This window comes from Toxotes jaculatrix, chromosome 1 (assembly GCF_017976425.1).
Source record: "Toxotes jaculatrix isolate fToxJac2 chromosome 1, fToxJac2.pri, whole genome shotgun sequence".
Classification (NCBI taxonomy): Eukaryota; Metazoa; Chordata; class Actinopteri; family Toxotidae; genus Toxotes; species Toxotes jaculatrix.
In genome coordinates this window covers 3218361-3232036 of record NC_054394.1, presented here as the reverse complement: position 1 = coordinate 3232036, position 13676 = coordinate 3218361, and the positions used below count along the sequence as shown (strand labels likewise).

At 40.5% G+C, this 13676-nt stretch overlaps 1 protein-coding gene across 6 annotated transcripts in view; it reads left to right on the top strand.

Annotated features, from left to right (window-relative positions):
• Positions 1–766: 766 nt before the first annotated feature.
• The window catches only part of celf1 (cugbp, Elav-like family member 1), a 40474-nt gene continuing 27564 nt past the window's right edge, over positions 767–13676 (top strand). For 4 of the 6 annotated variants that reach the window (XM_041041529.1, XM_041041700.1, XM_041041357.1 and 1 more), the window contains exons 1-2: positions 767–949; positions 5006–5131. In XM_041041529.1, coding sequence (XP_040897463.1) covers positions 5028–5131 — 104 coding nt within the window. In that variant the 5' untranslated portion in view covers positions 767–949; positions 5006–5027. The remainder of the gene's footprint in view (positions 950–5005; positions 5132–13676) is intronic. The other 2 variants (XM_041041440.1, XM_041041614.1) reach the window with 2 other exon arrangements.

The following is a 13676-nucleotide window of genomic DNA, read 5'->3' as shown; positions in this document are numbered from 1 at the left end:
TCTAACTCAACTTATCAACTAGGAAACTATGTGGAAGAACCCCATTTTTGTCACAACCTGGCTCAGATGTGTGTGACAAAGGAGGGATGTGTGTGTGTAAGTGTGTGTAAGTGTGTGTGTAAATAGGTTTATTGCTGCATTTTTATATATTATTTTTATATATATAAGAGTTGTACATATTTCTATTGTAACTCTGGTATCAGCCTTTACAAATCCAGCACATGCTTTAATATGAGGTTATGAAGTAGCTTTTGACTTTAAACGTGTTGTTTGTTCTCACATTACATTTTGTGTTGGTGCAATTTTAGTTTTATTTTTTTTGATGGTTCAATTTATTATTGAAGTCATTTTGTTGCTCTGAAAGTATCATATTATTTTTTATCGTATTTATTTGTTTGTTGTTGTATTTACTTGTTTATTCCTGTTAAATTGTGTCCATGCACAATATGGATTAAAACATAAACCACGTTCAGGGCTTGTGGGAAATTAGGAAATGATTGTCCATGCTAGAGTTCCTCTCTATGGACCGTACCACGTTACACTTAACAAGGGAACTGTCACATGGACTTTCACTATCGTGCCAGAGCGCAGGAAATAACAAAGACCACTCATAAATAAAAATATTTTCGGTTCAAAAATACAATTGTACGTGCAGCCATTTAAATCTCTCTTGAAGCAAAATATGACATATAACGCTGGCTCTTAGCAGTCCCCCTCACCCCCACCCCCCTTGCAGCTGTCGAGTGGTAACGGTTCAGGAGGAGAGACTGCCATTTTACACAGGGAGTGCTAGCTAAATCTCTAAAGTGATTGACCACAACTTATTAGCCTATGTGGTATTCAGTTTGTTTTTCCAGAAGCGTAAACAGCGTCTCACTGTAACCACACACCCAAAACGGCGTTTTGTTCTTAAGCACGACTCAAATTAACAGTGGCGTAGAACACACGGGTAAGTTGGTCCTTCCAAGTTATTAAACGCTAGTCTAGCAAGCTAACGTTACCATAACATGCCCACAGTGCTTTAGCATTGCAAGCACTTGTTGTCTTGATCATTTAAACAGGTTCTGCTGGTTGTCAAGGCTTCATATAGGGTCTGCTTTTACGGTGTGAACCACAGTTTGTTAATATGGCAGTAATATGTTTAGGAAATTGCGTCATGACAGAGTTGGTTTGGCTTGCATAAGTAAGCAATGATGTATGTTTCTTGTGCTGTTGAGCAGTAACGCTGCCTCTGTGGGGTTTTGCTGCAAAGCTTTTGAAAGGTGTGTAGTTAGCACACACACACACACACACACACACACACGTATATGTATATATATATGTGTGTGTACATATCAGAAAGATGAGGGCATGCCCGTGATGTCACGTAACGCGGAAGTTGCCTCTGTCCCTCCCACAGTCAGGATCTGTCATCCTGGGCTCACATGAAGAAACCCTGCTAAAGTGTTGATAGGGCTGTTGTGCAATTCACCTGCACCAACTGATTCAGAAGATTTAAAACAGAAGTTACTCCATACTGCCAGTATGACTAAAGTCTTTTAGAACTTCACAAACGTTATAATACATCCATAGGTCAACACATACAGTTTATAATAAAGGTGACTACACCCATGGTCAGTATCAATAACATGCTAAATAATTACAAATCCTATCCAGTTAATACAATTTAATTTGTTCTTAGCCAACGGAAAATGAAGCCAATTAATTTGAAAACAGAAATGTTTGACTAATGACACTAAAATGAAAGGTCCATATTAACAGAAGTCAGTACATTCTTCATTAGTGAGATTCTGTTTAATTCCATGTTCTGCCATCACTGACATATTATTCTTCTGTTTTCTTTCTCTGTCTCACGCTGCAGAATACTCCTAAATTGTTCTGTGTGATTCAAGTCAGGTCATAGCTTTCACTTTTCTCTTCTTTACAAACTTGTGATTTTTGTGTGTTTTGATGTGTTTGGGATCTTTATCATGGAAATTTTTCTCCTGTGAATCTTATTGATGCTGCTAGTCATCTGTTCATTCAGTATTTGGGTATAGACCTGCATTCATAGTGCCATCTAGGAATGTCACCTCCCCTGCACCTTTTACACTCATTCAGCATCATATCAGCAAACTCTCACCTCCATGTTTCACACTCAGCACTGTACAGTCACTGTGGTCAGTGGTGGTGGTCCAGGCCAAACATGCTGGATTCATCTGATCCAAACAAATTTATTTTGGAATATGCTGCCAGAATTTATCAGGCTTCTTCTTCATGTTCTCTTACAAAGTTTAATGGTGCAGGTTTGTGCACAATGGTTTTCTTTTTGAATGCAGTCACTAGAGGTTGACTTCATGATTTCATGTCCTTCACATTGTCTGACCAGTCACTGAAACACCAATTTCCACAAATAATCCTTGTACAAAGTAAGAGGCACTTCCCTATTTTTCAGTGTGAGTTTGTGTCAATAGCTAATTGTGAATGGCATCTTTTTTTTGAGGACTGTGTCACTGGCTCTTCCTATACCTCCTAACCACTGCTGCAACTGTTTCAGCGTTTGTTCATTAGCCTATTGATGCTCTTGTACCTTCTCCAGTCTTTGTGAAGCCGTACAGTCTGGTTCTTTATTCAGGCAATTCATTACTTCACTCTTACAGGGCAGTACTCTTGACTCTGATGAAAAGTAGCTGTCCAAGAAGTGTCAGAGGTGCTAAGTTGGCAACACGGCATTTAAATGTTCCCCTGATGACGTGATAAAAAATGTTTGAAAGGGCAAACCAGGGCCAATGGGGAAACTCCCAATACTTGGCCAGCCGACCACTGGTGTAACCTCATCACTCAGTCAGTCAGTGACATACATTCATGTTTATGAAGTTGGCCCCACTGTTGTCTTGCCCAAAATAATACAGTTCTTGGAAGATAAGACAGTTTTGAATCATGTAACACTAGTGATATTGTACTGTGATGCACTCAGTTTTGTTGTGTATTGTACTTTGGTGAAGTCACGTTCTTGGAGCTGAAGGTTTAGCATGTTTGAAAGACATGATGAATGTTATTTTAATCGGTTTAAGCCACTGTCACTTGATTTAGTGTAATTAATTCATAGATGTCTGCAATGCAGTCTGATAGAAACACACAGTTCTTCCTCCTGAGAAAAACGCTGCTCTGTGCACTGTGACAGAAATGTTACAGATGTGCTCCAATTCTCATGTTGAAATGTTAAGTATCAAAATAAACTAATACCTAACTGTTACTTCTGAATTTGTAGTTGGACCAAGCCTGTCCAGGTACTTCTGTTAAGCCTGTTTCTTCAGATTTTTACCAGAGGCTTTACATTACATTGTGGTAACGTAACAGGAGTGTAGGAGTGATACAAGCACAAACCACAGAGATCGTTAGGTATAAGTTACTGCACACTTGACACACAGAGAAATAATACGGTGGGTCAGTGCAGTTATCTCCTGCTGTGAGCCTGCAGTTGATACATAGATGGTTATGGCTGAGTATGCTGGATAAAATGAGCTCTCCTGGGCCTACTGGGAAAGGCTTTTAGTGCAAACTGGATACCTACTGCACGGTCACACTGAGAGCATATCAAATGTTCTGAGTTGTTTCACAGAGTAACCCAGAACATCACAATTTCATTTTTACTAATGTACAGAGACATGGGAAAAGCAGAGGCAGACAGTTCAACCACTTATATTCAGGTGGGTGTGTTTGAGGAAAAACAGCGATCAGACTGATTCCACTGTCACATCTTTGTCTTACAAGAAAGGAAGTTTACATTGTGAAAAGAAGAAAGGAAGCTTTTGAAAGGGTCATCTTAAAAAAATCACAGGCAGCATAGGCAGATGACGAAGGTGTGAGTCTTGATGGGGCTTTACCCTTACTTTACCCTTGCCAGGTTTATGCAGATCAACAATTCTTGATCGTCTGCCTGCTGAGATCCTTTTGTTGCGAGGGACGGCTCAAATCAGCAGATGCTTCTTGTGAAAAGCAAACTTAAAATGTTTATTTTTATAAGTCACAGCAGCTCTAACTCACACCTTCAGTCTGGTTTCATTATTTTAACTCCAGTTATGCTGAACTGTGACTCCAGTTAGCTTTTGTTGATGTGATTAACAGAGAGAATCACATACATATTCCAACCTAGATTGTGAATGTTACCCATTGCTGGATGTGTAAACCTGTGGTTAACTAAGCCATTGATAACTGGCCTTTTGATGGGGGGTTATCAAGGATCACCTAAGGTAGCTTATAGGGAGCAAGACTAACAGGGTCTTTTCATGTTGCGGGTCTAGTCATGCTGAACCTTGAACAGCCAGGGTCGTGCTGTGCTGGCATGGTGTGAGCGTTTTCTGACTGCACAACACAGCAAGGTAGAATTAGTTGCTTACTTGATGATGTGTTAGAGATGTGGTGGTTTGTAGAAAACCCAGTAAAAACCTGTGGTATGCTTCATTTAACAGCTCACTGTGGCTGTTTCTGTGTGTATCATCCCTCCCTGCAGTATTTAAAACCTGAATATACACTGTATAATATATAATCCATATGATTTTGTGTCGACCTGTTTTTTTAATTGAAGAACGGGACTGCTAACAAAGCTGCTTTCCTTCAGCACAGTTAAAGCCTCCTGCTGGTTTGCCAGTGGAAGGCTTTTAATGTGAGGCAGCCGCAGCAGGAAACGTTGTTTGCGTCAGCATTAACTTGTGAGTTTTAAAAGTGATCCATAAACAGCAGAACAAGACTTATACATGAAGCTAAACTCCAAACCAACCTTCCCATGGAAAAACCCAATCACTTGAACTCATTGTTTATCAGTCTTAGATGTCACTGTATGTTCCTGTTTGTGAAGAGCACAGGCTACAGCCCGATTCATGTGTTGTCTCTGTTAAATGTGTAAATATTTGTCAAGTGTATTTTTGTTGTGTATTTATTTGTTTGTTGTTTTTTGTGTCCTTGTGTGTTGTGGGTCTGGTCCCGTGTTTGTTTGTGTGTGTGTGTGTGTGTGTGTGTGTGTTAGAAGTAGTAGTGCAAGGCCCTGGATGGATAGCCTGGACCCTGAAACCCTGTATGTGTCCCCAGAGCAGGCTGGACAGCCCACACTCCCCCTCCCTTCCTTGGAAGTCTCCAGCACGGCACTAGTGGGGTAAGGAGCCTTCAGTCTGCTCTGATCTGTATTGCAGCGTGAGGGACAACAGAGGATTGTAGAACATTTTTCCAACTCTCAGTAAAACAGTGTCCTCACCATGAAGCCATATATACTATCTCTCACAGTGAGTCAGTCAATCTACACATACAAAGCTGTAAACTGTGTATAACTACAGTACAGTGGGCGTCACCACAACAGAACATAAAACTAGATACTCTGATGGTATGCTTTATCAGACAGATACAGTGACTTTAAGGGTATTTACATGTAATGAGTATGTAACTTCACTACCTGTTGTTGACATGATCCAATAACTGGCTCCATGTTTTAAAAACAACATAAAACCTAAGGCTTTAAATACAACTCAGTCATAATTTGCTACATTACATGAGAAAGCTCTTGTGTTGTCACCTGTAGCTGTTGCTAAAATCAACAAAACCGCATTAGCTGCACATCCTGTAGGCCTGACTGATAGCCACCATCGTTTGTAGATGGAAGTGTATCAGGTACAGTACTCAGCTTACACTGGGCTTTTAGTCTTAGTGCTCCTGTAAGGTTGGCCCAGTGGCTAAAGCACAAAAACTGAGACAACACACAGTTATTCAGGCCAGGTGTATTTATTTACCCTTAGGAAACCGACAGTGCTGTGCAGCAATATGTACAGTGCAGTCCAAAGGCAAAGAAAAACAAATAAATAAATAAAATAACTGAAGGAAAACAGTACTTTAAAAAAAAACACAAACAAAAACAACAAAATAAGCACAGAAGAAACAACTAAATCCAAAACCTGTGAAAAGCAAAGCTGATATCTTTGTTAGGCACCGCCTCTTTAACTCCTTCAGCAGTTCTGGGTTTAAACAGTGCAAGCTGAGGAGAAACGGGTGATCAACATCGTTTTTCCTTGCTGAACACATTTAACAATGAATAGAATTGTTTAGTACAAGGTGTGTGTGCATCATACTTTATAGGGCCAGGGCTGACCCCATGACAATCCCATATTAACACATGACTTGAAAGTAGGTGGGAAACTGTTGGAAGTCAGGGACCTCTGTGAAAGTTTATACAAAATAAGATTTTCAGATTTATATCATCGATTTCTGATTTTTAATCACAGACATTTTTCCGAACTGTTCCCTGTTGTGTGCACAAATGTTTTGCCATAATTAAAAAAAAAAATTGTGGTACCTGTATGTGACGGCGCCTGTCCTTAGTGTTGGTTCATCCTAACGAGCTTGTGTTGTCGACCTTATTGGGCCAAGGTGTTATGGTCCTTGGAGCATGCAGTCTGGGAGTGGGCCACATCTCCCATAGTGAGCAGGGTTTGAAAGAGAACATTTCTGTTTACTGCGGTAATACCTGGTAGGTATCTGACAGCACTTTCCTGCTTGTATGTGTAGGACAGGTGGAAGACAAACAGTATGCTTGACAATTCCATGTGGGGTCCGCATGTATGTATAAAAGGGAGGGGCTGTGGGTAAAAAAAAAAAAAACAAGTACTATAATTGAAATCAAAAGCAATATGCAGCAGTAAGATGTTACGTTGAGTCCAGGAAACAACTGCCTTGAGGCAAGTGGACAGGCTGTGTAGTCCAGTGTTATATTACATACATTCCTGGAGTTTATCTCATTTCATAGGTGTGAATGTGTGTGTGTGAGTTTGTGTGTGCACTGTGGGTTGCACAAAGACCAAAGCCAGTGTCATTTGACATTGTTTTTACACACACACAAATCACACACCAACCAGTGCAGCCTGTAGGACAACAGGGCAAACACAGCCCCCCTCAGGCCGGAACCTAATTGTTAGCCCCTGTTGTGCCTAGTCCAGGGATTAGCTACTGGCTGGGGAGTACTATTCACTCCCTCTTTCATTCCCTCTGCCCACTGGGCCTTATCACCATCAATCTGACACCCTGTTTATCTGATGCTGCAGCCAGATCTGCTGGCCTTGGAGAAATGTTCACAAAGGCCGTGGATCATCAGCACTTTGATTGTGGGACCCCAAATGGCCATTACTCTCTCTGGCCCCAGTGATCCCACCAGCACTCTGTTTCCATGATCCCCAATGCACTGGTTAGTCCCAGTTGCAGAACCTGGAAAGCCAACCTGAAGGCCTGTCACTTCGTGTCTGTCATTTGTAGTTTTCCTCCATCTCAGACAAAGGTGTTTCCTCAGGCACATTTTGTTTGTTGTATTTGTGTTCCTGTGGACGGGTTCTTCACGTGGATCGTTTTGTTGCAGCACACTGTTTCTCTTTGCCTTTTCCTGCACTGTCGGCTGCCTCGCTATACCAGTCACCAGGGACTTACCAGCAAGTGTATGTTCTGGAGTTTACCACCCCCTTCTGATCACGGTATCAGTTTAGTTTCACTGTGTTAAAGAAGAAGAAAGAAAAACGAACAGATTTTGCCATCATGGCCTCTTTTAAGCTGGATTTTCTCCCTGAGATGATGGTGGACCATTGCTCTTTGAATTCTAGTCCAGTGTAAGTAATCCCCTCTGGCCGGCTTTGTAAGTATTGTATGTTTCACAGGTTTGTCTTGTGTTTTTGAAAATCAGCTGAAAGGATCTGGTCTGTTTTAAGGTCTTATATTGTGATTGCGTGTGTAATTAGTGCTAATAATGAGCAGCTGTGTTGTGGTGTGTCAGGGTGGTACCAGGCCAAAGAACGAGAAATGCACTTTCCTTGGTCATTTGTTTTCTCTTTGCAGTTTTTTCATGCTCAAATGTTCCTGCAGTAAATCTAAGCTGTTCACATTTCATGTTGATTTGATTATGTTCATCTTTAGTGAAAGACTTTGCTAAATAACGTTCTATTAAACCTTTAAAATCTTTGATTTGATTGGGTGCACTTTGCTTTCAAAGTTGCACCCCACTTTTCAATGGAACATTGAATGTGTTGACATCCAAACTGTTTTTCTGTGTAGTCAGCACTGCTCACTGTTTCCAACAACATGGGTTCCCTCTGTGTCCATTGAAGAGTTGGCAAAAATTCCCTCGAAAATTTTGATCCCGTAGTTTCAATTTAGAGACATGGAGCTCTGTATTTAAACAAATTTGTTTTGTCATTGCTGAAGTAATGTGTGTATATGTCTAATGATATTGATATCAAGGTCTTTGATCACACTAGTTGTTATATTTGATTTTGACAGTATTGTGCATCCCCTGGCACAGCTAACTTTGAGGTCATGGTATGCTGTGGTATATCATCAGTACTTTTAGGAAAAGAAATGACACCTCAGATGCATGAAAGCTCTGATGTCTTATCACATTTTAAGTAGAACCTAACCAATACTGCATTTTAAAGGCACATACTGATATTTGAAGGATATTATAAAAGTGATAGCAGAATATCAGTCAGTATTCATTTTTATAATAGAAGCACAAACATTTTTATAATTATTCTTTACTGAGCAAGACATTATCCTGTTGAAAAATAAACTTGTTTTATTGTCAGATCAGTTTTCTGTAGCCTGTTTTCAATAACTGATTAATTTACCAGTCCTATGCTATATTTATCTGTATGATCGAAGCATTTTCCAAGTTCAGTTGTCTGTGTCATTTAAAGAAATGTCATCTTAGATGATGCAGCAAACTGTTAGTGACTAAAGACCATCTGTACAGTTGCAGTTGCATACCTTTTATTTATGTAACTTGCCTAAAATAGGACTTTATAGGATTTTATATTTTATCAATAGAAATCTGAGAGTAAAATTAAAAATGATAAATTTAGACATGATAGATTTTCATGACAAAAGATAGCAATCAAGCAGTTAACATCCAGTCCTGCTCTGTGGCCTGTTTAAAACTGCTGAGCAAGAATAGAAGATCTGAGTGACTCTGAGAGAGGCGTCATTGTTGGAGCACAGATTACAGGAGCTTCAGTCACAGAGACTGTTCAGCTGGATACTGTTTCAACAGGAACTGTGACTAAAGTGACGTCTGCATTTGGACCTATGGGACAGACGTCAGTAAATAGGGTCAGAGACTGTGGTCGACAGCTCACTGATGACTGTGATGCTCTTGCATCAGTGTGATGTGTGAGGACAAACAGCAGAGCAGGAGGACATGATCAGACTGTGTCAGTGAGAACAGTCCATCAGCAGTTACATACAGAGGGATGTTATAGTAGAGCTGCAGAGCATAAACCCAACGTTACAAAGATGAATGAGAGTTCATTGGTGTAAAAACACAGGCACTGGTCCACAGAGATGTGGAAAACAGTGATATGAGTCAGATGAGTCATCTTTTACCATGTGAATTATATGTGATGACCTTCACAGTCACCAGATCTAAATCCAGTTGAAAGCCTATGGGAGATTTTGGACCAACCTGTCTGACAGTTCTCTCCACCACCAGCTTCAAAACACCAAATGAGGGAGTATCTTTAGAAAGAATGGTGTTCATCACTCAGTAGAGTCCAGAGACTTGTAGAATCAACGGCAAGATGCATTGAAGCTATTCTGGCGGTACGTGGTGACCCAACGTCTCACTGAGACATGTTGGTTTCTCCTTTAATTTATCACCCGTCATGCTGTAATACTCACTACTTAAAACTGCCATTCTTTGAGCATTGTTCAGACTCTGCCACTATTGCTTGTGCTGCAGCTAGCCAGCTATGCAAACTCAAAAAAAACAAAAAAAAACACTTAATTGTGGCATGTACAAAAAATTTTAGGACCTTTCAGTGTTTAAAGTCTCACAACCTCATTTATTCATTAGGCCTTCATTGACTCATTAGGACTTGTCAGCCAATGACAGTTCCAGAGCTTGATCCTTTCTCTGACTCTTCAAACTTTGTGGAAACGCTCAACAACCATCAGCTCCTCTAAACAACTGACTGAGGATCTGAAAATGAAGCTAAGTATTGCACACAAAGCAGGGGAGGCTTTAAAAACATGTCAGATCTCTTTCAGCTAGAGTTTTCCTCTGAAATGTCTTTAAGTAAAAGCACTGATGAAGACAAGACAAAATCTGGAAGACCATGAAACACAGATAATACTGCACATTTACTGGGCATAAATGAAAAGCAACCCCTCCATATTCAGTTCAGTTCAATTTTATTTGTATAGCACCAAATCATCAAGGCACTTTACAGAGTAAGGCCAAGACAATATTATGTAAAAATACAATACTAAAATATTATATAATAGAGATAAACCCAAGAGTTCCCACCAGTAGCAAGCTGGTGGCAGTGGAGTGGAAACAATCCTTCTTAGCAGGAAGAAACCTCAAACAGGAGGGAGAGGGGGGAGAGGCAGAGAGTAAGAACGGCTGTAAATGCTGTTGTATTCAAGCACTGTCAGACTGGTTGTTCTAATAATAATAATAGTGATACTTATAGGTGTAATAATGTTGTTAATAAGACGGTGGCAGAACCAATTAATTATGATGATGAATGTTGACTGAGTAGTGGCAGGTCTGGATCCTGCAGCTACTGAGAACAGGGAGACAGAGGAGCCTGGTAGCTGAAGGCTCTGCTTCCCATTCTATCCTTGGACGGTGTAGGAACCACAAGTAAGTCTGCATTTTGAGAACAGGAGAAGGATTTTAAGATAAGGATTTTAAATTCAGTTCTGGATTTTACAGGGATCCAGTGTAGAGAAGCTAACATGGGAGGAATAACTCTTTTTCCTAGTGCCTGTCAGTACATGCGCTGCATCATTTTGGACCAACTGGAGGCTTTTCGCAGTCATAGACATCCTGATTTAAGGAATTACAGTAGTGTAGTCTAGAGGTTGCAAATGCATGACAGGATGTTTCTAATGCTGACAGTATTGCACAGGTAGGAGAAGGCTGTCCTAGAGATTTGTGTATTTGTGAGGCAAAGGACATGTCGTGGTCAAAAATGACCTCAAGGTACAGAGGACTGCAGAGAACCTGCAAAAAGGTTTAGGTGACAAAGGAGTGGTGGTGCAGCATTATGTAATCAATTCAAATTTGATCATTTTTGACATTTAGAAACATCAGTCTACATAGAGGAGTAATCAGAGGGACATCTTGCCTGTGACCTGTGACCTTGTCAGAAAAGTCAGTGTCTGAAGTATGACAATCCCAGCTTGCGCTGGGCGAGAGGTGGGCTACACCCTGGATGGGTCACCAGTCTGTCACAAGACTGACACACAGAAACAAACCGTTCACATTCACACCTGAGGGCAATTTAGATTAACCTGCATGTCTGCATGAACTGTGGGAGGAAGCTGGAGGAAACCCATGCAGGCACCTGGAGAACACACAAACACAGAATGCTAGCTGGCCGGCAGCTTCAAACCCAGCTGTTGAATTGTATTTAGTTCATACAACAAGGGGAAATGCGGGAGGCAATGTTTATCATTCAAGTCATGTATTTCACATTCAAATCAGCACCTTACCATGACAGCATGTCACCACAAGCTGGATTTTACAGGGATCCAGTCTAGAGAAGCTAACATGGGAGAAATAACTCTTTTTCTAGTGCTTGTCAATACACAACACAAAAAAAGCAGTGGTTACATGTTGTGGATCACAAAACAGTGATGTTTTCAGCCAGCTCAGATAATATGGCTCAAACACGTCTTTAGTTTAACATCACACTGATTTCTTTTTACTCATCAGCTTCCATATGCACTAATGCAGGTAAATCAGCAATAAGCTAAGATTGGTTTATTGATGGTTTGGTCAAACGCTAATCTAAGCATAGTTTGATCAAGACACATTGCAGTTTATGCTACAAAATGAAACCAACATGAAACCAATAATCATTAAAGCAGTTAACTGTGCAGTTAAAGTGGTTGATGTCAAAGTTACTTTCATCTAACAAGTTTGAGTGCAAGTTCAACAAGTTCAGGCCCGAGAACGACACTTGTAGTGCTTGATTGAAGCCTGGTGGAAAAAAAATCTCATGAGAAGTCAGAACAACATGCCGTAAAAAGCCACCAGCAAGCACCTGCCATCACCCACTATTGTTCTGTATTCCCGTTGGGAGCATCACCAAAGTCTGGCCGTAAGGGAAACAGTATGTGAATCAGACACCTGAGAATAAGCACAACACTAACAGGTAAAGGTAAGATGTCTTCAACTGCTCAGTCCACTGTCAGCTGTCATTCCCTCTTCATCCACAGGGCATATCAAGCATGTTTTGCTAATATCAAATTGTTATGGACGAGCTAAAAGCTAACTGCTCTTGTATGTAATGTCTAAGCCTAGTTAGTCCAGGAGTGTTTCTTCAACAGAGGGAGGAGGCTCAGAGGAGAGGATGAATGATGACACAGTGTTGACCTGTATATTGTAAAAAGCTTGCAGCCTTTCAGTGGAGTCCAAGGCCTTTTGTGTTATATTAGAAAAATAAACATCAATTTAATATAGCTGTATAGCTTTTATTGTTCTTTACTCTTTTCCATCTGTAATATTGATGTGGTTAGTTATTGTTTGGGTATCCACCACAACAGATAGTTATTGGGTTATTTGTTATTAACCCTGAAACTCAGTATTGGTGCATGTTTGTTTGCATCACATTAGAATAAAGGTGCAGTATCCAGTGCAGGTAGAGCTCAGACAGTGTGCTTTGCCTGGCTATGTGGTATTTTGGATCTGAGATACAAGGTGGAAGTTTCATCCAAATGAGACGATGCAAAGTGAGTCGTTGGGATGGGTCGTCGATGTTTTGCTAAGATTAGACGTTTCAGAACCATGTCTACTTCTAGCACAACATGTGTCTACTGCAACTTTGGTGATTTTGTAAACAGGATCATACTAAATGCTATTATCAAATGTGCAGCAATAATTATCTGCAGCATCTGATTTCAAAAGTGCTGCAGCAGAGTGCAGTGGCATTTTGCATGGCTGCTCAGTGTGTTTACCTTGATTAAATTAACACATTTGGCTGCTACAGAGTAACACCTTACACCTCTGCACACATCACACTGGTTGGCTGTAACTCTGACTATTCTGCCTGTTTATGCTGGAGATGTTGGATAACTGGGTTTCATTAATCCTGTGCCATGACCTTCTTTTTAGCTTTCTTTGCATTTTTTTTTTCAATTTTTCATGTGTTATTTTGAAATGCATTAGGGTGCAAAGCTGCTGTGTCACATTTTATGATGTGGTGTGACTGTTTACAACATTAGGATTATTAAGACTGAAAAAGAATTGACGTAATGTAGTCATAATACGGCTTCAGTACACTATTGTTTTCATCACTAGTTGGCAAATCACAACTACTATAGTCCTCCACACATATTAGGTGTACTGACACAGAGGATGCAAAGGACGACCACTGTTGTTCCTCATACGCATTATCTTTTTTTCAAATTTTCTTTAGACCATGAAACTTCTGCACACAACTAGTCCCACAGTTTTGGGGCAGCATTCTCATATAGACCAAGGCATTCAGACCATGATTGATTGGTATTAAGGCCCAAAGTGAACCAAGAAAACATTCCCCACAACATCACACCACCACCACCACCACCAGCCTGGACTGTTGACACCAGGCAGGTTGGGTCCATTTTTCCAGTCATCTGTCCAGTTTTGTTGAGTCTGTGTCCACTGCAGCCTCAGATCTCTG